The sequence below is a fragment of the Dryobates pubescens genome, chromosome Z (assembly GCF_014839835.1).
Source record: "Dryobates pubescens isolate bDryPub1 chromosome Z, bDryPub1.pri, whole genome shotgun sequence".
In the NCBI taxonomy this organism is placed as follows: domain Eukaryota; kingdom Metazoa; phylum Chordata; class Aves; order Piciformes; family Picidae; genus Dryobates; species Dryobates pubescens.
The window spans coordinates 49,040,537-49,066,930 of NC_071657.1; the positions used below are offsets into that span (position 1 = coordinate 49,040,537).

At 37.4% G+C, this 26,394-nt stretch overlaps 1 protein-coding gene across 8 annotated transcripts in view; it reads left to right on the top strand.

Annotated features, from left to right (window-relative positions):
* NFIB (nuclear factor I B) overlaps positions 1-26,394 on the top strand; it is a 297,023-nt gene that overhangs the window by 244,552 nt on the left and 26,077 nt on the right. For 4 of the 8 annotated variants that reach the window (XM_054179068.1, XM_054179071.1, XM_054179069.1 and 1 more), the window contains exons 7-10: positions 6,417-6,548; positions 8,939-9,123; positions 21,477-21,642; positions 24,920-25,002. In XM_054179068.1, the coding sequence (XP_054035043.1) occupies positions 6,417-6,548; positions 8,939-9,123; positions 21,477-21,642; positions 24,920-25,002 (566 nt within the window). The remainder of the gene's footprint in view (positions 1-6,416; positions 6,549-8,938; positions 9,124-21,476; positions 21,643-24,919; positions 25,003-26,394) is intronic. The other 4 variants (XM_054179073.1, XM_054179076.1, XM_054179074.1 and 1 more) reach the window with 2 other exon arrangements.

Consider the following 26,394-nt stretch of genomic DNA (forward strand, 5'->3'; position numbering starts at 1 on the left):
CAATATCAGAGGTGTGACTGAAAATAACACTAGCACTAAGACTGATTTGGAGATGGAAGGTTATTGAATCTTTGTACACTGAAATAATGTAGTATAAAATTTTTGTACCTACAATCCTTTTCTACACTTGCTGTGGAAGGAAAAATAAAACTGACATGAGGTTTTCAAATGTGAAGACCAGCTCTCTTCAAACTGTAATGCTAACTGCTGCTCAAGTTCTGAATACTCAGTAGCTAAGTACTTATGTACCTTTATGTAAGACATCACTATTCCTCTGAGTGTGAATACAAAGGCCTTCGTGCTTCAATTGGTACACATATCAGAAAGTCATGGAACAGGACTGATGATTTTTTTTTTTTTTCATTTGTTTTGTTGTGCTCAGGAGAACATTGATGATAAGAACTGCTTTACATGAAAACGAGTGATTTGTTAGGAGAGCTTCTCTCTGGTCCAATATGGAATTTACAGTGAAATTTACCAACAGGCCAATGACTTGGGCAAAGATTTGGATAATGGGAGAGCTAGATGCAAAGCTTATTAATGAACAGGAATTGTAGCAAGCCTTTCTGTATTCTGGGCATTGAATATTTCAAAGACCAAGCTGTTCAGGCACACCTGTCATTCCTAGTTATTCACAAAACTATGTCACGATTCCTTTTTTTGGGGAAGATAAATGAATTAAAATGTTTTGATTTTCAGGATTCTTGGTTTCCATCCAGCTTTAGTGACAAGTCTTTAGGACAGATATAACAAAAGCTGTTGCCTTACAAATGAGAGGTGGTTGTGCTTTACAGTCACTCAGTTGCCAAAACTCAGTGTTAGGTGCCTTACTAAGACCTACATTTGAGAAATACAGAAGCCTTACAGTGTTAGAGGAAATTAGAGCACATGTGAAAATTGGTGATGCTGCCTCTATCTGTGTAGAATGACTCTTTTCATTCTTCACACACACATGTGTAAAACATTTTACTGACCGCAGTGTGATTCATCATCATCATCATCCAGATACCTGATCTGAATGTGAGCTTTTACTCCAGGTTTTCACACTTGCTACGCACAAGCATACCTATGAGATGTGGTGGAAGCAGTAGAGATTCGGCCCTGGCTGGATGTGATGCATGTAGTGTATCTTGCCATCAGAAACTATTGCAGGTGGTGCATCTGGCAAAAGAGCAATTAATTTAAAAATTAATTTAAAAATCTATCATGAAAGGATGCTCTGCTGGCTTGCCAGTGGTGCTATGGACTCCATAGCTTTCCTGCTTGTATTGTGGCTATATGTACATTAAGCTGAATGTTGCTTTATCTTGCTTTTTCTGGAGGTAATGCTACACTAATAAGTTGTAAATGAATTCCTACAGACTGTTGTCTGCAGGAGCGTACTTTGTTACGAAAGACATGCAAAAATAAGTACTGGAAAACATACTGATAAAATTTGAAGAATAAAGTAGATTAAAAAAGATTTAGTATATGTATATGATTTATTCTTGCTCTGCTCATGAGCATGTCTCATGAGCAGGAAAGAGAAGCTGCCATGTTGAAGTGATGAGCAAGAAAGCAGATCAAGTGTTCAAAAACAGGCAGGTGCATGTTTGAACTTGCCTTGGATCACTGCTTGATTCCAGATGAGTTCTCCTAATGGGTGGCTTGCCAAGTGGTGTACCAAAGTGACATTTATCCAGGGAACGGTCTGAATGACAAGCTGCTTCAGACTGAAGAAGAGTGTATTTGCTTTGATGAGTAAATTGCCAAACTCATGTCTCATTAGTGTTTCCTAAGTTTCTTTGGAAGTGAACAACAGTTTAATTAAAGGCTGACGTAAACACATTTCTGCACTTTCCCTGCAGCATTTTATCACTTTTGAATTGATCAAAATTGTTGCCTTAGGCTGTCTTGAACAGCTATCATCTGGAGCACCATTTGTGCAAGCTGCTGATGAACAGACTACATATGCTATGCTTCACAGCAGCTCTTCTGCCTTCCTATGTAGACAGATTTACCTTGTTGGGAGATGAGATTATTATTTTTATTTGCATAAACCCTTTTTCCTTTTATATGATTCTCCAAAATGTATAACATGCTACCCGTTTGGGTGCATACTTACTGTATCTCTGCAGTAATGTACAGACAAGAGTGGTTTGGAACAACACTGAGTAAACAAAAACCCAAACCAAAACAACAACCAGTCAAACAAACCCAAAACAAAGCCTGTTTTCACATTTGAAGGCAGTTCTCAGCAGGACTGGACATAGTGTCGATTGATGTTGACTTTTTAATAACTTCGTCCAAGTGTTTTTGATACGGTTTTGATTTTCATCTGTACTTAGCATTTTTCCCAGAAGTCTGATAATACATCACACTTGAAATTGTTATATTTTCATTTTCAAAGTAATAAGGATTGGAATCCCATTCCTAGAACTTCAACACAGACCTAAGAGCAAACAATCTCTTTTTTTTGTTACCTTTGTTTGCCATTCATTATGTAATTGTCACTATAGAGCTGAACTACTAGACTAGATCTCATGATGTGGAAAAAATAAGACATGTTTTAAAATGAGAAAAATGTGTGTTCTCTATTATGTAGAAGTCACTAGTAAAATCATATGAAGTCTCACTGTCACTTTAACTCATTCTCCTTTATTTAAGGGCACTGTTACAAGCAAAATTAGAAAGTGAAAAACTACTTTGCATTTTGATTTTTTTTTTACTTCACACTTTCGTAACTGACAAGTCTCCAAAGAAATGTAATTTGTTTGTTTTCCAGTTAAAGCGCTAAGCCTCCTCTCTTGGTTGAGGAGGCGAGAGCAGCAACCTTTTCCTCCTAACCTATACAAACAGTTATTGTTCTCTGTTCCCTGTCTGCTGCATCTGTTACTCAGCAGTGGCAGGAGTGTGAATGCTCTGTTATGACGGCCAGGCACACAGTGGGAGAGCTGCAGGGGCAGGGAGGGGAAAAGGGCCTATCTGAACTACTCTCAATGCAAAGTGTGTTGTTTTAACAAAGAAGCTGCTGCCTGCACTTTAGACATTACTCTTCACAGTTGTCTTTGCTTCATATATTGAGACTTTTTACAAAAGTACTTTGTGGTGGTGTACTGTGTAGTTGTGTAGTGTACATTAAAGTCACTGTTTTTAAATGCTACCAGTCACATTCATGTTGGGGTCAGAGTGGCTGTAGAGCATCCAGGTAGAGAGGGACCTGGGGGTACTGGTCGACGGTAGGCTGAACATGAGCCTGCAGTGTGTCCAGGCAGCCAAGAGGGCCAATGGCATCCTGGCCTGCATCAGGAACAGTGTGGCCAGAAGGAGCAGGGAGGTCATTCTGGCCCTGTACACTGCACTGGTTAGGCCACACCTCGAGTACTGTGTCCAGTTCTGGGCCCCTCGGTTTAGGAAGCATGTTGACTTGCTGGAACGAGTCCAGAGAAGAGCAATGAAGTTGGTGAGGGGCTTGGAACACAAGCCCTATGAGGAGAGGCTGAGGGAGCTGGGGTTGCTTAGCCTGGAGAAGAGGGGACTCAGGCATGACCTTATTACTCTCTACAACTACCTGAAGGGAGGTTGTAGACAGGTGGATGTTGGTCTCTTCTCTGAGGCAGCCAGTACCAGAACAAGAGGACACAGTCTCAGGCTGTGCCAGGGGAGGTTTAGGTTGGATGTGAGGAAGAAGTTCTATACAGAGAGAGTGATTGCCCATTGGAATGGGCTGCCTGGGGAGGTGGTGGAGTCACCATCATTGGAGGTTTTCAGGAGGAGACTTGATGGGGTGCTTGGTGCCATGGGTTAGTTGTTTAGGTGGTGTTGGATTGGTTGATGGGTTGGACGCAATGATCTTGAAGGTCTCTTCCAACCTGGTTTATTCTATGTATTCTATGTATTCTGTGTAATGAAATGGTCTTCTGTATGAGAATTTCATTGTGTTGGGTTTGTAATTTATGCTGTCTGTTTGCTGTATGTTAACTAGAATTCTAACATGGAAGAAATGGGAGCAGGAATAAATTACACGTATTTAAAGAAAATGCTACGGATATCATATTCACCAATCTCCTTTTCAGTTAATTCTTTTGAAATCAGTGATTTCAAATTGGGGGGTTAATGGATACTAGAATTGCATTTCATATAGCATACTTCTTTCAAGCAACTAAAATATTTTGGTTTTGGAAAACAAAGCAACTTTTGCTTGTTTAATGAAGTAATAATCACCAACAAATTAAAATCTCTGTTGCATTCCAGAAGTCAGAGCTGCTGACACAAGTAGACCTTCAGGAGCTAGGCAACTCTTTCTTTCATGAGTTCTTTTGTTGAATATGAGCTTTACATAAGGAAAAGATTTTCCACTTCCAGCCCACAGTTTGCTTGTTCCTTAGGGAGACTTAAGTGCAGTACTTTTGATTTGGAATAAAATTAACTGTTTGTACATTCTGTCTTTTGTGATAGCCTCTATGTGGCCAAGTGACCTATATGTGGTCAGTGATACATTCTGTGACAACTGATGACTGCAGTTTTGCCATGCAAGACTGTCCGAAAAAGCTTTTTTATGCACACTTTTCTTTTTTAGACTGTAACATTGCAGTGTTTCTGCAGAGGAAGAGATTTTGCATGCAGAGAACTGCAGCACAAAGCCAATTGCTGGCTAATTTGGTCCTGGGCTTTTATAAAACTATACATCTGTTGTGGAGGTGTGAGAATGTTCATGCTTTGATGGAACTATATGAAGAAGCTAGGGCTGCCATTCGAGGAGAAAATAAAACATAATATTCAAAAATCATTCCAGAATTATTGTGCCGCCTTGTCATGGCTTGCTTAAGCAAAATTTAATTAAAAATAATTCAGTCTGGCAATTAAAAAAATTGATTTCTTAACTTAGCAGAATGTATTCAACAAAAATTCAACCATTTGGCAACTTTGTCTTTGCTACTTGCTGATTGATTCAAAGAAAGAAATCATTCCTCTATTTTCTTCTTGCAACCGTTTATTTTTGTAAGACAGCTAGAGATGCCTCTGACAACACTCAGTGGTTTTGATAACAATGCAAAATTCCAACAGATTAATATAATAAAAAACATGCAGTAGCTTCTGTCATATCTGTTAAAACTGAATGAGTGCTGAATTGCTGTGCTGTAAAGCAATTCCTCAATCTTGCTTAATGTTTCACTGAATAAATTCTGTTTTCTTGGTAGCCTTCTTAAATCAGTGACCCTTTCAGCGTATCTGGAAAACCATCAGACTTAGTCATCAGGACCAAATGGGAGCAGGGAGAGGAGCACTGGGGTCTGGTGCCAGTGCCTATTCAGGGCAGAAGTAGACATGTAATCTCTCATTTTCAAGGGTCCAGTTCTAAGTAAGGCTTTCACTGTGAAAACCCACTCTTAAACTCCATCCAGTTCAGAAAGGACTGTGGTCTGATTTTGTCTCAGTAGTGACACTCACATTTTGCAGGCCTGGTTTTCACTTCCAAGATAATTGCTTGCCTCCCAAAGTAGCCAGAATATGTGTGAGTATTATAAGTGCCAAAATTGCCTAAAGGGCTCATGTGGTCCATGTAGGAAAGTCATCTGCAACATGGTCCCAGTCCAGTAAATACTAAGAAATCTTTGCTTTAAACATGAATTAGTCCTATTAATATGAAATGGATCCTGCTTACAGTATTGATCTGTACCCTATAAAAATGTTATCATTAACTTTGAAATAATTTGGTGCAAAGTTCAGCAAATGTTTTTCAATTAATTTTAGCTTTCAGAAAGAATACAGTATTTTTGATTTATGCAACATCAGTAACCCTACATGGTGGAAATCATGTATTTGTCCCTACTAGTGCGTTATCTTCACACAGTGAGCTCTAAAGAGATGTTTTTGTTGATAGGGAAACTGAAAGGAAGAGGTGGCAGGGCCCTACTTGAGATGTCAAAAATACAGATACAGAAGTTGAAGTATCCTTTATTCTTAGGGAGGTTACATTGTTTCACTGTGGTTTTGGGAAGGGTGTGGGTTTGGTTTTGAAATAACAAAATAATAAATACCATAAACTAATGTGTATGGCAGTTACCCTACACACTGGAGTGTAGGTGTTCCATTAAAGAATAAAGTTTATATGGCAGTTGAAGGAGCAGATGATTTGGTGATGTTTTAGGGAGCTGAGAAGTGTCTAGAGAGTGCATTTCTTCATTGTTTGGCTTGTCTCATATGAAAGGAATGTAGTTTCTCTTCTGCAGAAGAAAGATCAATTTGGGGATTATTACTCATTCTCAAGCTTGAAAGTAATAGTTTAAAATTGGTTTGTTGGTTATAGGGGAGTTGGGTCACCAAACAACAGTTATGCAAGAACAATAAAAATAAATATCTTCAATCTGTAACATTAGATGTCCTCAGATGGGCTTCTGAACTAATATCACTGTTGCATTGTTTTTCTATTGCAGATATGTCTTCTCCTACAATGAAGAAACCTGAAAAGCCTTTGTTTAGTCCTACTTCTCCCCAGGATTCATCATCAAGATTGAGCACTTTTCCCCAGCATCACCACCCAGGAATTCCAGGAGTTGCACACACTGGTGAGAACTATGGAGGAGGAAGAAATACCTCTTTCATTTGCTCTGTTCTTCTTTTCTTCAATCAGATTAGGATGCATTTTGAGTAGAAATGGAAGATGTTGGGGTATTCTTGCAAGAGTGCTCATTAAACTGAGTTAAGGTAGTCTAAGTGCTGCAAGTTACTAGAAAGTGTTTAGGATTAAGCAGTGAATAAAATAAACTGTAAACTGTGAAGAGATTGACAGAAGAAAAAAAATCTTTCCTGTGTTTCCTTCTTCCACCTACATCCTTTTACATTATCGTTCCTATGACTGTGTTGTATTTAAATACCAGCATAGGTAGAATTCAATACACAAGAGAAGTCACAACCAGATACACAACCAGGTGTGTTATGCAATGAAATAAGTACTAGTGTTTTGTTTGCATGCTCTGTCTAAAGGGTAGAGTACCAGTAAGTATTTTTCAATTTGCTTTCTGAAATCCATAGCGAGATTTCATGTATTGTGTGAAGGAGATACTTGAAATGTGAGTGCATGTTATCTTGAGGATTTGTCAGGAATAACAGGGAAATTCCAGCATCATGGTCTGTTCAATTTTAGAGATGAGAATAACCCTGATTGTTCAGATGAGAATTCACGCCTTGAAAATCTCCCCTCAGCAGCTTATCATGTCTCCTTATATAATGCGTATAAAGAGATTCATTTCTTGAGCAGAGCTGGGTGACTAGAGGAGTAAAACAGATTTGAGGACTCTATTTAATATGCAGTTCTCCTTTGAGGAATTTCTGTTTTGTGATTTTTTTTCCATTATTTAACGTTTCTGTCTTTCAATTAAAGTGTAAGAACTCTTGAACATCTATTTATTTTGCTTTATGAAAGCGATCCTGGCCTCATTCTGGTCTCTATAAGGTTTCTGTTGTTAGCAAATACTCTTGCACATCAGAGATGATGGGTGAAATGGAAGGGATAAATTTCTGCTCATTCATGTTTGATTTGTGCAGCTCCCAGATGTCAGAGCATTAACTGATGTTTAATGGTTAAATTCAACTGGTGAAACTGTGATTAAATTCAACCTGTCACAAGAGAAGTTTTCATGATTAGTTTTGGCCCTATATGTATGTGCAGGTCTTTATATTTGTTTTAGTGTATAATTTCTAGAGATGTATATTTGAGTGACAGTTGTAACCTAATTTGTAGATAAGCTATTTACTTGCTAGGAAACCTGATTTCTATCTTTGTTCCTATGTCAGTGAGCAATAGTTTTTGTTGCCCAGTCCAGCAATTTTGAAACATTCCTTCTGTTTGTTTGTTTGTTTTGGTGTGTTTTGGTTTGTTTGTTTGTTTTTTTTTGGTCATATTCTGATTTTGTCCCAGCTCAAAAATAGCATATGATTTAAAAATTAACCCAAAAACTCCCAAAGATATGAGATGTGGTCAGTGTTGGTCTCCTTGTGCTTATACAGAATAGATCTGTAAGCAGTTTATAAAATATCTTGCTTATACAGTCCTGATTTTATACTAATGAAAAAGGAAACGTCATTGTATTTTCACCATTTCCATTGAACTCAGTACCTCCTTTTAAATGTGTTCCCAAGTAAGTGCCCTCTGGATGTGTAGTAAGGGTGGATAGCAAGTTATTATGCACGCTTCGCATTTCCGGATGGGCAACTAGGTAGCAAGAGCACATTCTGTACATTCCTTTCACTGTGAAAACATTGCTGGTTGTTTAAGCATTACATGTAGACTATAGATAAAGTGCACGTTTGTAGAGGCTGGAAAGAAAGATACTGCAAAGAAAAATATGCTCAGGGTAGGTGCTTTTTGTTTGTCTGAGATTTTTATTGGATGGATTAGTTTGCCAGGCTTTGAATGTTCAGTAGCATTTTCACAACGGTCAGCTAATACTTGTGGCATTATGGATGAGTAGTTTATCACCCTGTCCCTACAAGAAGCAGGTTGAGTGCAATGCAGTACGGAGTCGCTACCTGTTTCTTAGAACCTGGTGACTTTGGTCTCCTCTGCTGGAGTTCTGTGAATAACTTTATGTATTGAGCAAAGTATTTGTTTTGTTTCTTTGGGTTCCAGATGGGAAAACTGTGTAATTTAACTGTCTTTTTTTTTATTTATTTATTTTTCTGGAGAATGGTTATTGTTTGAAGAAAAAAATATGATGGAATAACCCACAAAACCAAACCAAGATACAGTATTTGTGAATTTGAAACAGTAGCACTTTCCACTGCCTCGGATGACGTGAAGGGAAGACATAAGTTTTGCTGTGGAGATGCCATGAAGCAGGGGTGCAGTGTGCTGATTTAGAACAGGCTTTTTGTTTTTCTTGCTTTAACATGGAGGTGAAGAATTTTATAACAAACAAGATCAGAAGTAATTTTAATTTTATTTTATCTTTTCCAGTCATCTCAACTAGAACTCCACCTCCACCTTCACCATTGCCATTTCCAGCACAAGCTATTCTCCCTCCTGCCCCATCTAGCTACTTCTCTCACCCAACGATCAGATATTCTCCTCACCTGAATCCTCAGGATACTCTGAAGAATTATGTACCTTCTTACGACCCATCCAGCCCGCAGACTAGCCAGGTACTGTAAACTAATACAAACCACCCAAAAGAAATTTTATGTGGGATGTGTGTCTTCCAGGGTATCTAAACTGTGATCTCACTACTTCTGGTCTCAGGGCAAAGTGAGAGTGGGCATATAAGGGATCCAGTAATCTGTATTCCTGTTCAACATGATATAATAAATGGTGCAGGTTAGTCACACCCACTTGCTGTTCCTCTGTCAAGTGTGAGTGCTCTGGCAGCACTAACCAGGGAGGTCCTAGATCCACACCCCTCCTGCAGGCTGGGTGCCTCTGTGGCCATGATGAAGCCTCTGCTGCAGGATGGAGCAAGGAGTGTGCTGGTACGTACACATTCATAAATATAGAGATATATTTGTAGACTTGTTTGTCAAGGTAGTGTTTGCTCTCTTGTAGGCATCTGACATTTCTTTGCACAGACAAAAGGACATTGCTATAGTGAACAGCCCAGACCCACAAAATAGACTTATCTTCCTTTTGTAGAGAGCTTGCAGTAGCAAGATGAGATCCCAGGTTCTATGCTGACCCAGACTTGTGTCTGATACAGGAAATTAACATGGCTTTCATCAGCAAAATAATTTGTGAAGGGCTGTGTGCAAAACTGCTTTCCACAATAGCATCACCACATAGTATTAGCATGTGATCTGCACTGTAGGATAAACAGCAGTTCAGAATTAGCCTGTCAATACTTTAGTTTTTCCAAAGGCAGTAGTGTAATCTTTGCTGCTTAGACTGTTACTTACTTTTGATGCTTGTTTGAAAGGCTCATTTGGAGCCCTGTAGCTTGTGCTTTATCATGTTTTTTTGAAGAACCTTGGCAATATAAACTGAAGAGACAATGGTCAGGTTTTCCTACTCCTATTAGTTAGGTTCCTTTGGAAGGAATGACTTATCAGAGATGAAGAGGTTGCTTTGAAAGCAGTTTTTTCTGGGCTTTGTTTTGGTCTATTTTTAAGCAATAATGGCAAGCCTTTCATATGTGTATCAGGCACAACCGCAATAGAACTTGAGACTGAATCAAATTTCTATGTTGAACACTAGATACAGCACCTCTGGGCTGGTCAAGTCTTTGTGGCTGTTGTGGCCATGGGCTAAAGCTCTGGTCTGGCTGCATGACTTGCTGTATATTAAAAAAAAAATAATAAAATAGACTGCATAAAGTAAAAATATACTTTAAAGGGAGAAATCCTAACTACATGATTTTTATTGGTTGCAATACTAATGCAAATTAAACAAAAAAAAATGGATTATGTCAGCTTTCAAATACAAATAGCTATCTGTGCACAGATTAAAAGTCTTTCAGTTCCATGTAGCATTTTTGCTGAGACTCAGCTGGGAATGTTGCATGCAGGACCTGATTTAAATTTGTGTAAAATTTCCATGAATAACAAAGTCTAATTAAGACATCCATTAAAAGTCCTTAGTGTTAATTCAGTGTGGAAAATTTTAAGAGATCTGTTGCCTTTTTTTTTTTCCCTTCAACTGATGTCTTAATTAGGCAATATTAAGGGAAGAACTATGCAAACTAAAATCAAGCCCTTACTATTATGCATTTCTTTAGTTATTCAGTGCTTGTTTTACTTGCATTTGATTGCTTACATATATTAAAAGAGCAGATTAAGTGATAATCTCTCTAGATTGTTCAGTGTTCTGTTTTGGATTATCACTGAAAAAAGGCAACATCTACATCTGACTTTCAGACAGTTGACAAATGTGCCCTCTTGTGATTTTAACATCAGGGAGTTAAACAATGAGCTGAAAAACACTTTCAGCTCTTTGCCCGTTAAGAATATTACTTTCTTCCCTTATCTGCTGTTGAGAGATTAATCTTTGGACCTTAAAAGATGAAATTTTACTGTGATTTATTTTTTTCCAAAAGGTAGGTAGCAAACTGAAAATACTTCCTGTTCTTGTGCCAGGACACCATAGATAACAGGCCAAAGTGGTTTCCATTGACTACTTTTTCCAGCTTTTGTATCCTATATGTTAGGATAATGTTGGGCTTAGTTCCTAAGAAGAGGGGGAGGGATTAAATAACACTAAGTATGGGATTCCAGGCATCTTCATGAGCTGTTATCCATTAATCACTATTAGTGGAAATTCCTTTAAATTTAATTCTTAAAGTTCACCTCTGAGAAACGCTGTACAGTAGAGAAGCTGCGTGTTCCATCAAAATCTCTCTATACAGAAAGTTAAAGATTAGCTGTAAAAAAGTAAACCAGCCAGAATGTATTTTTGCTTAGGGGAAGAAGAAGCAGTTGTCTCTGAAGTTTCAGTGACAAAAGGGAATTGTTGTGATACAATGACATGCTTTAAGCCAAGTCAGTTTTGATTTTCTAAATAAAACATGACTTTTTATTCAAGCAAATTTATTTTAAAATGCAAAATTGCATTTGTAGGAATACCACATCAAATTTAATTATACCTTCCCACCTCAAAACATACTCATTTGTATTTCAAAAGAGGAACTCTGATGATAGTTTTAATTTCAGCTTTAGAAATAGAAAGGATGGATACCCTGACAGCATTTACCTAAAATGAACTGTTCCTCTTCAGCGTCTTTCAATAATACACTAATTTAGATTGTTACGACAAGCAACTTGTACTCCCCACAGCAATTTTGCGATTAATTACATTACTGCTGCTCTGATTATAATGAGACATTGTTATTCAATGGAATATTTTATGTAAGATTAGTTTAAAGTTATAGAGCTCTCACAGATTTCCGTGGTAGGAAGCAGTGAATGATTTGCACGACATAGTGTTAAATACCCCAAATTATGTGTGATGCACAGACAGAAGTTCAAACAGGCCCTTTAGCTGCAATGAAAAATGATTCAGCAATGGATGATCCTAAGTAGAGAAGAGCTGTGGCTGTTGGTTTCATGCGTATCTGTTTTTTATGCCCTGTTAGGATTGGAGAATAAATAAACAAATGTACTTTACAGAAGTGGAACTCTTTAGATACAGACCTGGACTTGCCTCCAACTTGTAGTCTGAAAAGTTCCCAAGGTTTTGAGAACTGCTGTACTTTCCACTAATGAAGCAATTCTGCTCATCTCTTATTATTATACTTATTTCAATGGTTTTTATCATAGCTAAGCATGCACGTTACTGGATGAGACTGCGTGTGAGTACGTATCAGTATTATGATGGGATGTTGGTTGCTCTACAGCTAAATTGGTACCTGTTACTCAGAGTAAGTTTCACTAAAATCTGCTCAGTTGGTATATGTCTACTCCACCTCTGGCATTTATCCATCTATAGTGTTTTAAGGATTGGAGAGCTGCCTCAAATTTTGACCTTCTGTTTCCTTTCTGATAGATTACAGATAGGTGAATCTTTTAATCTTGGAAAAGAACGCCTCCTCTGCATGTATGCACAGGTGTGCATGCACACACAGAGACCTGCACACACCTGAAATGCTTTAATAATTGAGAGAGTATGAATGAATATACAGTGTCAAAATCAGACTTGTAATGAGCCTGAACAAATCACCAAATGCGACAATACTTGTCTGTCTGAAGTAAAACCCAAAAGTACAAATTTTATGCCCTATCAAGTTAAATGCAATAATTTCATGATTAAGGTGAAGGTGAATAAGGGTCATCAAGTGTGATGAAGGAAGCAATGGTAAAGGAAGCAATTAAGATGAATCCTGCACAAGAACCTCTTGGCATCAGTAAGAAATTAATTTTTTTTTTCTGACTAAAGCAAGCAAACAGAAGTAGATAATCTGGCAAACCTTTTGAGTATGAGTTACGAGAGTCACAGTTTACAGGTGATTGTAAATCAAATTGTGTGGTATTTTTTATGAAATATGCAGTTTTCAGTGTCGTGGTAACAATGCCTCTGTTTCAGGGAGCTAAGTATTGGCTAACACTTGTAACATACTTACAGCCCAAGTAAACCCCCGTCCACAGAGCGTCTAAAATTCCCAGAGCTGTTAATACATTCTTTGTTGCAATGTATGCTAGTTTGAAGTTTTCTCTTTTTATTGGTTTCATCCTGATCTGAAGACAGAAATATCTGCTTGAGAAGAACTGCTTCTGGAAGCTGGTGAAGCCACTTCTCCTCTCATAATTGATGAGGGTATTCAGTTTTTGTTCAATGAAAGACAGGCATGCTCTTCAGGAATGCCAAGCAGTTGCCTTGTTATTTTTTAATACAATAACTGCAGTCATTTAGCAATGAGAAGGGAATCTTGTGAGGCTCTACTTGGACTGGTCAGAAGATTTCCTGTTGATTCCTGGGAGAATGCTGTAATAATTGGGTGACACCAGTCGTATGTGTGGATACAATTTCTTTGGTCTAGCTAGCACCTTTATTTATTGATGTTTAATAGTTTTTGGCTTCTTGGGCAAGACTTTCCTCATAATTTTAATTATTTGAGATAAAATACAGCAATTTGCTGGTTTTAATTGTAATTGGGAAACAGAGTACTAGCTTAACTGTATCTACTGACAAGGCATTTGTTCCAGTTCCAGTTGTGAATAACTACTTTGTATTTAGTTTGCTCATTTTTAGCATATTAAACACACAGTTTTAAGTTTCCAGAGTTCATGAAATAACATATACCCAAAAAATATCTTTTGAACATTTATCTAAAGAGATTTCATTTCCCATATTTGTATAGCACAAGTTTATCCTGTTGTTAAGGCAAATACACAAGGAAGGCTGGGTATTTCCCTGTGCTCTTACCTGGTGAAAATAATTCAGATTTTGTGAGCTCACACGTAAAATTCTAATTCAGGATAGACAGCTTCTTGCTTAGCGTATCTTAATATATCTGTGTTTGAAGATGGCTTGCTGAAGAACTGCACCTGCTTTCAGTTTCAATAGTGTTACATGAAGAGGAAAATGCCTTCTCAAATGGATAAGACTCAGAGCTTGATAGATAAAAGCTAATACCTTGATTTCTCTCAGGAAGAAGTACAGAAGTGATGTCAGCCAAGAACTGCAAACAACATATCTTTTCTAAAGCTAGTTTCTGAAGCAGGTAGCTGCATATCAGACCAACTGAAGCTTTTGTGTGCCATCTCCAAGTGAAATCTGTGTAAGATGCATTGAGTTAGTCAGGTTGCATGGACTGGAAACTAGTGAGATTCATCCTTTTGAAAAGTGGTAAGGGATGCTTTAAAAAGGCAAGGTACATTTCTGTTGCTACCACAGTGTCCAACAGCAGAAAGGAAAGATGTATGATCTTTCTTCTTGTTGAACAAATGCTTTATGGAACCCATCAGGTTTAATCTGAGGAGGAAGTGCTGTGGCAGTTTTAGGCTATGCCTTTAAAATTTAGCTGTAGATTTCAAGCAGAAAAGTAGAAAAATATAAATAAATAAGTATTGGGTGTAAAAAGGAAAACAAAAGATTATTCTAAACAAATTCATTGGACAAAATGTGGGATAGGAGCAGCTGCACCATAACAATCTTTCACATTTTACTTCCATCCCATTCCTTTTCTTTTCTCTGGCTTGGCTGTTCTGCTTTGCTCGGGAGATAATAATGCTTCTGACTGGCCTTGAAGATAAGAACTAACATTCCTTCCTCTCAATTCCTCTTTTCCTCTGGTATGGGGTGGGGTATGTGTCTGTTGTGTGGTGGTGGTTTGGGGGGGCTGTGGACCACCTTCCTTATTCTCTCTTTTGGGGGACAAGGGGATTTCTGTGTTATTTGCTAATTGTAAATACCTGTATAATATTGTAAATACTGTATCTTTTGTACATACTCATTGAGTTCCATTGTAGAGTGTAGTTTTTCCTGGTAAAGACAGCTTTCATTTGCTTCTAACTGAGTTAATCGGTGGTGAGTTCATGCCAGGGGAAACTTCAACCCTCCACAACTGCCCTGCTGTACCTTTTACAGTGTCACTGGCTGTGCTTTAGTAATATTCTCTTTATTAATGTCTCAAAGACACTATGTTATATTACTCAGGTAGTACTCGAGGGTATGTCTTGCTGCATATTTGATGAAATGACCTCCTGTACCGTTGGACTGCCTTCAGTGGGAAACTTAATGTAGGTGTTGGATATTTGTAGGTGATGTTAGAAGCAATACAGTGCCCTGTGCAAAAGGTAAACGTTTGGATTTGCATCATATAACAATTTAAAAAAATAAAAAGGGAAAAAAAAGGGTGGAGTTTTTCCTTCCAGTTTCTTTTACTTTTCTGATACATTGGTAACTCTCTGCAGATATCACAGAATACAGTGTCATGGACTCAAAACCAGAACTTACCACCTATGATCTCCAGGTTCATAGATATGGCTAGTAGACAACTGTTAAACCAACATATTTGGTATGTAAGCAGGGGACAAAAATGTTTATAACTGGATCTTCTGCAGCTTCATCCACAAAATTAGTTCATAACTACACTGCTATAGGATTTTGTGGTGATGTTCTTCACTATAGTACCTGAAATTTACTGTTACAAGGGACTAGAGGAACTGTTGAGAAGAAATGAGTAGCAGAGTATTTCCAAACACACTGAATCCAGTTGGACTAAACTGCACTGATTTGTTGATCACCTGGCTAGAATAGGGTAAGCTTCTTAGTCAACACACTTTCTATTGAGAAAAATGGTCTTTTGAGATTGTATTGGGTGGGACTAAGCTGGAGTTAATTCTCCTCACGGCATCTTTCTAGTGCTGTGTTTTGTAGCAGTAGTTGATAACACAGCAGTGTTTTGACTACTGTTGAATAAATATCCAGGATGTGTCCTTGCAATATTTCCCTGCCCCAAGAGTACATTGAGGGTTGGGCCAGATCTTGGGAGGGGACATGGCTGAGGCAGCTGACCCAGACTAGCCAAAGAGGTATTCTGTACCATATGAAGTCAGCTCAGATATAAGAATGAAGTGAAACGAAGGAAGTGCAGGGATTTGTCCATGGCGTCTATCCTCCCAAGGAACCACCAAGCTTAGAGAGCGCTGCTTCCTGAGACCGACAATCATCCTGCTAATGGGAAGTAGAGATGAACATCTCTCTTTCTGCTTTTTGCTTCTGTGTGGTCTATTGCTGTTTGCTTATTATTGTTATTAAAATTGCTCCTATCCTATTACTGCCTTTTGTTATAATTTTTCCCCTCTCCCCCTGTCCACTTAAGAGGGGGAGTGATAGAGTGGCTTTGGCAGGCATCTGGTCTCCAGACCAGGGCCAAATCGCCACAGAGGTGGAAATATATTGTTCTCCGAGTATAGTGGTTAGCTGGAATGATTACCTTTTTATTAAGCCCTAAAACTTCTTACTCAAATACCCAACTCAGTATCATACATTGCTGTACCTAGGACATGCACAGGATTAAGATGATTTCTGGCTTTCATTGAGTATTTCTTTGAACGTGTTTTATATTAAAGATTCCATGACACAGACAGTGGGATCAAGTGCACCCTCTGCAAGCTGGTAGATGACATCAAGCTGAGTGGTGCAGTTGACATGCCTGAGGGAAGGGTTGCCCTCCAGAGGGACCTGGACATGCCTTAGAAATGGACCTGTGTGAACCTCATAAGATTCAGAAGTCTGAGTACAAGGTTCTGCACCTACTCCAAGGCAACCTCCAGTATTCATACATACTGGAGGATGAAGTGATTTGAAACAGCCCTGTGGAGAAGTACTTAAGGGTACTGGTGAACAAAAAGCTGAACATAGAAGCAACGTGCACTTGCAGTTCTGAAGGCAAACGGTGTCTTGAATTGTAACAAAACAGCACATGTAGAGGAAAGTGATTCTGTCCCACTTCCCCACGCTAGTGAAACCTCACCTGGAGTATTGCATCCAGCTCTGGAGTCGTCAGCACAAAAGACACATGGAGCAGATCCAGAGGAGACTCACAAAAGTGATCAGAGGGCTGGAACAGCTCTGCTGTGTGGTTGCTCACCCTGGAGAAATGAAGGCTCTGGGGACACCTTATTGCAGCCTTTCAGTACTTAAAGGGGGCCTAAAAGAAAGATGGGGACAAGCTTATTAGGGTCTGTTCAAATAGAACAAGGGGTAATGGTTTTATTCTAAAAAAGAGTAAACTTATGATAGTTATAAAGAAGGAGTTTTTTGCATTGAGAGTTATAAAATACTGGAACAGATAGGTGGTAGAAACTCCAGACCTGGAAACATTAAAGGCTAAGCTGGATGAGACTGAGCTACCAGGTCTAGTTAAAGATGTCCCTGCCCACTGCAGGGAGGTTGTATTAGATCACCTTTAAATGACCATTGCAACCGAAGCCATTCTATGATTCTATGAATTTGGAATTATAATTATGAATTTTTGTTAAAAAGGGGTATATTACAAATTTATACATAAAATACATATTGTTATTTAAACAATTTAGTATTATTTATGGATTGTTTATATGTTTTTCACATTTCTGTTATCTTTGGATATCTCACCTGCATCAATTTGGGCTACATTTGCCAGACATTCATTATGTTTATTTCTTTCCCATTTTCAAATGCACAACTTGTTTATTTAACACAGCTGCCTCCATGCAATTTGTTTGAGGTTTATGCCTCAGGCATCATCTCTCTGTGAATCCATCACAAAGACATATTGATGCCTTAGGTGATGGTAACAGTTGATTTTTCACCTATAATGCATCTGTCTGTAAGAATCGTTTCAGGGAAAACTGGGACTAGAACCTAGAACTTGTTTTAAATAAGGACAAAAAGAATTTGTGTTAAATCATTTGCTAGAAATATTTGCGCTTGTAATTCAGATGGATATGTAGTTCCCATGCTAAATTGTCTTTTGAAATAACTGAAAATATTAAGAGGAGCACCAGTCACAGAAGCTATTTCTAGCAGCCAGTTTTCTATAAAATTAAGAACTGCTAACATGAGTGCTATTTCTTACCTGAGAGTTTCTCTCTTTGCATAGCAGACTTACAGCAGGACTCTGAGAGTGCCAGTGTTCTTGAGTTTGTACTGCTACCACAGTCCTGAATCTAGACCTTTATTTCAAAAACTTTTGGGTTTGCAAAGATAACTATAGAAGTGTGAACTGAGCATAACCGAGTGCAGCAGTGTCAGTCTGAAGACAAGCCCACACAGGAATTCTCAGACAATAAGTTAATCTGTTTATTTAGGACTACTTTACAATCTTAAGTTGCAAACTTAATTATCACATATTAAATATCAGTTTTGTTAAGTGCTTCACAGTTGTTCAGTACATGCAAAACAAAGACAAGTATGGACATTTGAGGAAGGTTTCCTACAAATTATGTTCATGTAGCAGAATTTGGGAAACTATGATACTGCTTTTCATAAACCCTGTTTTCAAATGCAGCACGCCTAGGAAAAACACTGAGGTTTTAAGAAAATTTCATGTGTACCATTTCCTGTGACAAACTGTCTCAAAGGGAGTACCTTAATTCATGTAAGTAAGGATTGTTGAAAAAGAATTATATATGTAAAAGCTCCAGTAAGTACTGAGGTTACATAAAAATTTACAACTGTGGCCAGTTAAAACTTTAAATACAGGAAACTTTAGTAGTATGAGGGGAGAAGTTACATACTTAGACATGGTGCATCATGCTGTGTCTTGGGTGTACTTACTTGTTCTTGTGTTATTCTGTTGGTGAGCAGTAGCACCTGAACAGTTACTGCTACAGTACTTGACACTGTTGCAAAATTTTAAGATGAATGTTATGTTACAAATGTGAAAGCAGAGATAGAGTACCTGGAAAAAAAATGAAAGAATATGTGTTAGAAGTTACAAAAAATAAAAGCAAGGTAAATCATGAAGTGCAGTCAGAAGATACTCGGAGAAATGTGATAAAATGCAACAAAATTGTTAAAAGGCAGGTATTTAAAGTCCAATGTGAAGTTAGAGTCTGAAACATGGGAACTGTAAGAAATGAACTTGCAAAGTAATGAGTTTTCCCTTTTCTTACTTTGGAGATTTTTTTTTTTTCCTGTCCAGATGTTGCACTAGCAAATTCCCCCTTGATTTGAACAAGGACAGGATTTCACCCTCAATCTGGGTGAAGATGGGTGATTTATTGTGCCACTCTGATGTATTGCACAGGGGAAAAAAATTATTTACATGAGAATAGAGTGTAAGTATGCTGTTTGTCTTATAACTTTTCAAGGAAAAGTTTGCTCATTTGGACCATGCGCACAAAGATTAAACTAGAGTTCATGTGTGCCCCTGAATTCCTGTTGACTGGGATCACTGGGGAACAATAGAAGGTAATACATTGCTCTAAATTGTAGTGGACTCAGATTTGTGGTTGCCTAGACCCTTGATTTTTAGAGGCTGAGAAGCCTTTAAAATAAAGCCCACAAAAGAAAATTTCCTAGACTGCTGCTAGGATAGATCTCAATGAAAGTGGAGATATTGTCACAGATTTAATAAATGACTGTAATTTTTAGGTGAGGCCTATGTAATCACTGAGTTTCCAGTTTAGAACCCATTGGTCATATAAAAATGTAAGCAGATGCTCAGTAAAATTCTAAGCCATATTATAATCTAGAAATTGTCTTGTCTATATTCTCCCACGTCATTTTCATTTCAAGTACATAAATAAGAGAGATCTAGCTAACTCTTAAGTTTCACCTGTGAATATATGATGCCAGTTATTTGGGGAAATTGTGTTATTTGTGAAAGTTGCTGTTCCTTTGATTCTGAGCTGCTTTCTGACCACTGATACATTCCCATTACTAAACTCCTAGTAGCAACTTCTCAACTAATGCAACTAGGAACATGAATGGAAAAGTAGTAAATATTACCCAATTTCTACATTTGCAAAATCTTGTGATACCATGGCTCTTCATTCCCCACTCTGATCCAACAGGCCCCCAAACAGACAGTTAAGTTTAGGGAAAAACATATTTTTTTAATGAGAGGGGCAGCTTAATTGCCCTTTCTCCTTAGTGTACATTTTTGCTATTTTTGCTATTTTTCATTGTAATGCTTGTGATTTTAGAGAGAGATTTATTCTGCTAACTGCTTAACATACCTGTGAATAAAGGATTGATCTACAGTTACACTTAAATTTTCTACTGTTTTCTTCTTGCTTACTTTTAAATGTCCTCAAGATTCTCCCTTGGGGGCATTTGCAAAGTCTAGTAGAGATTGTTCTGCCAGTAAGTTTATCCTGCTATTAATTTTAAATTTCCTCCTTCTTGATTTCATTCCATTACCCTGAGTTTATACTTCCTGTACTTTCTAAATAATTCCTTCCTCTTCTGTGTGTTTATACTCTGCACATACTTGAAGTAATTGTCTCAGCCCAGTTATTATTTCATTACCATAGTCATGGTTACCCCTTTTAGCCTTTCCTTGTATCAGTTGAATCATGTTCTCAGTTCATTTCTTTGCTCTGAATTATCTCAGATAGGACAAGATAGATCGTCCTGATAATACGATTCCTAGTATTTTTTAGTTCATGTGGTTGTATTTTGAAATACCTGTGGTTCACAGAGCTCCAAATCAGTTTAAGATAAAAGTTATCAACCACTGTTGAAAAAACTAGTCACTACTTACTAATTTTTATATCAAGTTATTTACTGTTGGAGTATTGATAGTCATAGAGAACGTCTAAAGTATGTTGTGACAGGTTGGACTTGATGATCTTTAAGGTATCTTCCAACCTTGGTGATACTGTGATACTGTGATGTTTAAGCATTAGATAAACATACACATTTACTGGTAGACATTGCCAAATTCAGATGTGCCTATATGCAGGAAGTAGCGTATAACCATCATGACCTACATCATATGGTTATATACAGGCCACCTCTTGTATCTAGGGAAGTGTCTTTATTATGTCCTTGACTTCAAGAGTTCCCACTATTAAGCACTTCTGTAGCTTTTTTGTATGTGGCTTTTGGCCAGATGTCATGTTGTATGCATTATAGTGCATCATACCCTAACACTCACCCCTGCTCCCAAACACAGATTGTCAGTTAGCCTTTCACTATGCATAAACTCTGTGGACAGCTGTGGTCAAGTCTTGATTATGCTCCAAGCCAGAGTGGTATGGCATGTGAAATAGAAGATTTGCATTCTTAATACTTTGTATATTAGGACCTGTGCCTGGTCAGTTTAACCCTGTTATCTTGGGATTTACTGTGGTTCACAGCCACTGTGAGATCAACAAATATATATTAAACAATCTGATGCATGCTGCATCCAGAAAGAAAACAAGTTTACCAAGAAGTAATGCTACTTAAGCATGTACTACCTATCTGAAAAGATACCTACCTGCTGAGAATATCATCTACACAGCTTTGATAGAAAGACACATTCCAGCACACAGGTATGGTGACAGGCATTCTGGAAAACCCTAAGATAGGTGGATAGGTTCCATAAACGCAATGTGTTTATTTCACGAGCCATTCTTTTGGTTTTGTTTTGTAGCCTAACAGCAGTGGTCAAGTAGTAGGGAAAGTGCCTGGCCATTTTACTCCAGTTTTGGCACCCTCTCCCCATCACAGTGCGATGCGACCTGTGACCCTGGCCATGACAGATACTAAACCCATCACTACATCCACTGAAGGTGAGGCATCTTCACCTACAGCAACCAGTAAGTATTTCTTTAGGAAGCAAAAATGTCCATCAAATATTCAATAAGATTACAAATTGAGGCCAGAAAAAGGTGCCTTTTCCTACTATTTGACCAAGTGGATGCTCATCATTTTACATGAAGAGCAAATGTGATCTGACTGCAAAGGATTTCCTGTCCAAATTTCAGCTACTACATCCTGTTACACAAACCAGTGTTTGTGACATGACAAAATTAAAACAAAAAACCTGTATATTTGGCCAGTATACAAGAAAAAGAAAATGTGGTTGCTCACCTGAGGTGGATATTGTTAAGACATTGAAAAGCACACCAAGAGAGCAAAGTCTTAAAAGGACCCACAGTTTTCTAAACAGAGATTGAAAAATCTACTCCTCAGTAAGCTTTCATACAGAAACCAAGCCTTATTACAACTCATACTGAATCCAAGCTGTGACAATTGCATGCTGATAAAAGGTTGTGTTCTTTTTAGGAAAACCAACTGATGTGGCAAAATAAAATGTAAATTCCTTGTCATTGCAGCAATGGATGGCAAATCCATTGTTCTTTTCCCTCCCTTTTTTTCCCCCCCTAAAAAAAAAAACTCAAACAAAACAAACCCTAATTTTAATACTGTACAGGACAATATTAATTTTTCCTATTATCTTCAATGGAATTGCAATTTTGGAAATAGGAACAAAGGTGTTATTATGTATATTTATTTTTCTCTTCCAAATATTCCTCTTATGCTCTGTGGGGCATAATGCTGCTTTTTAACTACTTTCTGCATTCTTTTGTCTTTGAACTTTTACCCATACTTGAGATGACCAGTTTTACCAGTTTTTATGAAAGTGGTGAAGATCTTTAGGAGACACTTCCAAATATACACTTAAAGACCTACCAGTCTTTAATAATATTAACCTCTTCAGGGTCCATTAAATTAAAAATTCTTTTAGTATTTGAACTGCAAATCTAGTTCCTAACTTTTGGTCTGTCATTAACAGACACCATATGATGCATGGTTTTCATATGTTACGATACTTGACATCTTTTTGTTAGAATGTGAAACAAAGATGAAATTCAAATACATAGAAGTGATCAAGATGTAAAGAAGGAAAACTTTATTATGAAAAGATGACAACAGCTTTTGAACAAGCAATCATTTAACTATAAACAAGTAATTATATGGATAAACTTATGGAAATGTTATAGCTGTTCTTTTAGTGTAGTAGAAGTTACAGTAAAAAGTGGTAGAGTTTATCTGTGGATTGTGGTTCATTTCTTGCACCTTTAAAGATGAATTAGGTTTAGCAGAAAAGCTGTTGCTCTAGACTTCTGGTCTGGAATAGAAAACAGAAAACTGAGTTGATGTATATTTTCAAGTGTTCCATTATTTCATTCTCTTCCTGTTAGACTTGATCGTGCCTAACCTCAATAGCTGTCAGAGTTGAGGTCAGGGTTTCCAATACACCTGGCAAAAAGAACAAATACAGTGGTAATCTGACCATAGTATTTGTCATTACCTGAGAGCAAAACTAATCTGTTCATTGCCCTATTACTATGGGAAAAATTTGGCACCCAGTTTCTCGTACAGTTTATTGAAACTTGAGTAAATGATTCCCCATGAACCTTAGAACAACTCGTCTTAGATTTTTGAAATAAGACCTAATCTTGCTTCCACTGCAATGTGCAAGTAACTTCTTGCCCAAAGATCTGCCACTGCAGTATGTAAATAAGAAAAACCCTGGGTAGAAATTTTATTTGAATATGCTAGTTCTGCATATGAGGTAGAGTATAACTGCTGCATATTCAATGTTTTGGTTTTCAGAGGAGTGCCGTAATCTGATCTGCTTGTTAAAGTCTTTTGCAACTGTATTGTCAAATTTAAGAGGAATAAAATGAAATAACCTATGTTACTGATGAAGAAAATAGCAAAAAATGAGGAATCATATCCAGCTGATACATGAATTATATATGAAGACGTAGAAACTTTATTATCAGTCATAATAGATCTGCCACACACAGTGCTAGTGTCAACTTAAAGGAAAAATCAAGACCAAATAAATTTTAAGGCATAGCTTTTCTTTGATTTGGAATGATTGGATCAAAATATGAAAAAAAACCTGTTCTTGGGCAGCAAGTTGTCATGAGAATAATATGGCAAAAAATAGCACTGCATTTTGTTCTGAGGTGCAATAGGAGAATTGTTTTAAATAAGAGAACATTTGGGAACCCTATGGCCTCCCCCATAATTTCCTTCTAAAAACTGATTAATTTCATGGCAGTTTTTCAGTAAAACCTTTAAAAAAATCATTTTACTGAACTTCATTCACCTGTATTTGCTGTATGAGTTTAATATTAATAGGCTTATTCAGTAAGTACTCCCAACTAGCTCCTCACTTGTGTATGACTATTTAATTTTGGTAGTTTTGCTTTGTCTGCCAGCAAATTTCCAGGTTGTGATGTTGCAAGTTGCAGTGCTGACATCTCCACTCTGGGAAGTGGAGTAAGAGTACCCATCACATTTCACAAGTGCCATGAAAAGCTGTAAGGGGGTAATGGCTTTTAGTGATTACTGACAGAGGCCAGACAGGAATGTGACCTAGAGGTGAAGAATCCATATTCTGTAATTAATTCTAGCATCACTTACCATTTACTATGTCCTAAGAAACTGATTTTTTTAATCTTCTGTAGCAGACACTGAGAAACTTCCTTAAATTATCCCCCTGGGAAACTGTTGTTTTCACAGAATGAAAAATAATTCCTTTCCCATGAAAATACCAATCAAATTACCTTTTGCTTCTAAAGGTCTATAAAGATTCGTTTCATGTCACGTAAGTAAACTGAACTTTTGGGTTCTGTTTTTGTTGTTCTTTCACAGCTTTGTGTTGGCCCTTCACAGCAGTAAGCACAGTAAGTGTGCACTAGTATTTTCTACCAACATTGTCATCTTGCTGATTTCACTGGTGCCTCTAGATTGGTGTAGCGGAAATGGCATTCAGTCTCATGGTACATATCTTATTTAATCACTTTAAGAAAAACACAAATATAAGAAGTTTTTACACATTGCAGCTTCCATTGAAGTTTATAGGAATTTACAGATGCCTTTCCAAATTGGGTACCTTTTTTTTTTTTTTTTTCCCTTTTGCTATAAATGTTTAAATAAAGGGAAACCACAGACACATCCTATGTATTGCAAAATCTTAACTCTGGATCTCTCATGTTTTTGCTGTACCTGCAGAGGGTAATAGTTTTGATAGGTTGGTATTTTTATCAATCTGTTTTGTTCTTCCTTAATCAGCCTACACAGCCTCAGGCACATCCCAAGCCAATCGATATGTGGGATTAAGCCCAAGAGACCCATCCTTCCTACACCAGCAACAGGTGGGCAAGTTTCACATAGGTGTAATTATATAGAGAAGCTATTGCAATATTACCTTCCTACATGCTAACACTGTTACCTTGAATTAGACTGGGATTCTAAGAGTTTCAGGATTTGTCATCTGAAGATAAAGTTTATTCAAAACAAAACTGAGCCCTTTAAGAAACATTCTTTTCAGCATATGCTTTGTTTCTTAGATTTGTGCCATCTTAAGGAACTTATGATAATTTTTTTTTTTTAAATTAGTTTCTTTGTCAAGATCTTTAACCCTACCTAGCTTAATTTGAGTTGTAGAAGCTGAGTATAAAACCAAATTCTCACTGCAATATGTTATTACTACTTTAATAGGTTTAAATTGGTCTGCTGATTTCAAATGTGATAAACCCACATTTTTGTTCTACTTTCTTACATCATTTATGTTTCGAGTAGCATTTTGAATTTCACATCTCATTACTGCTGTAAATTTAATGCAAATGAAGTGTTTACCCAAACTGTGAAAATAAACAGCTGACATTAATGATGCCATACAAACAAATTAGCTGCAGTCAATGGCAAGGCCACGCATGTACAGAAATGCTACACTGCTAGTAACAGGAATAAATTCAGACCCATTAGAACACCAACATATTTTATGTGGTGTGTTTGTGTTGCTCATAGATCTTAACAGTAAAGCACTTTGAAATTAAGAGCACGTGAAACATTAAAAGGTAAAAAGCTGAATGTGGCACTAAGAGAAGGGCTTTTAAAGAGTTCCTGGTATTTATTGCACTCTGTTTTGTTCTCAGGCCTGGGTTCTTGTCAACAGTTGGTAAACAAGCCTGTTTCATTTTGCAGTAAAACCTACTGGTTCAGTGTTTGCTGATACAGATGAAATGTGCTTCATCTGAAGCTGTGTCTCCCTACCCACTCCCAGGGCACAGTGCCACTATGTCCATTTCAAAGGTCACCACGTAGAGAGTTCAGAGAAGACCATAAAGATGATCATTTATTCAAGATAGTTGATGCTTTACCAACTTTTTTTTTTTTTTTTAAGCCAGTGAGACATTACTGGAAATTTCTGTATGCTTTTATGAAAATGGAAAATGACAATTAGTAGTTTCACCAAACATGCATTTTTCAGGTGTTTTTTTTTCTTCTATATCATGTGTGTGGTTTTTGTCTGTTTGTTTATGGTTTGTTGTTTATTTGTTTTTCCTCTCCAAGGCTGTTTTGTGATGAAAAGTGTTATAATTACCATAGCATGGTTCTTTTTAAAAGATATACTGTGTATATTCATTACATTTTAACACCCCCCCCAACACACCCCACCCTACCCCCATCTCTCTTTTTAAACACAATGCATGTAATGTCTGGATTTCTATTCAAGTGAAGTTTAGATAGTATCCTTTGAAAAG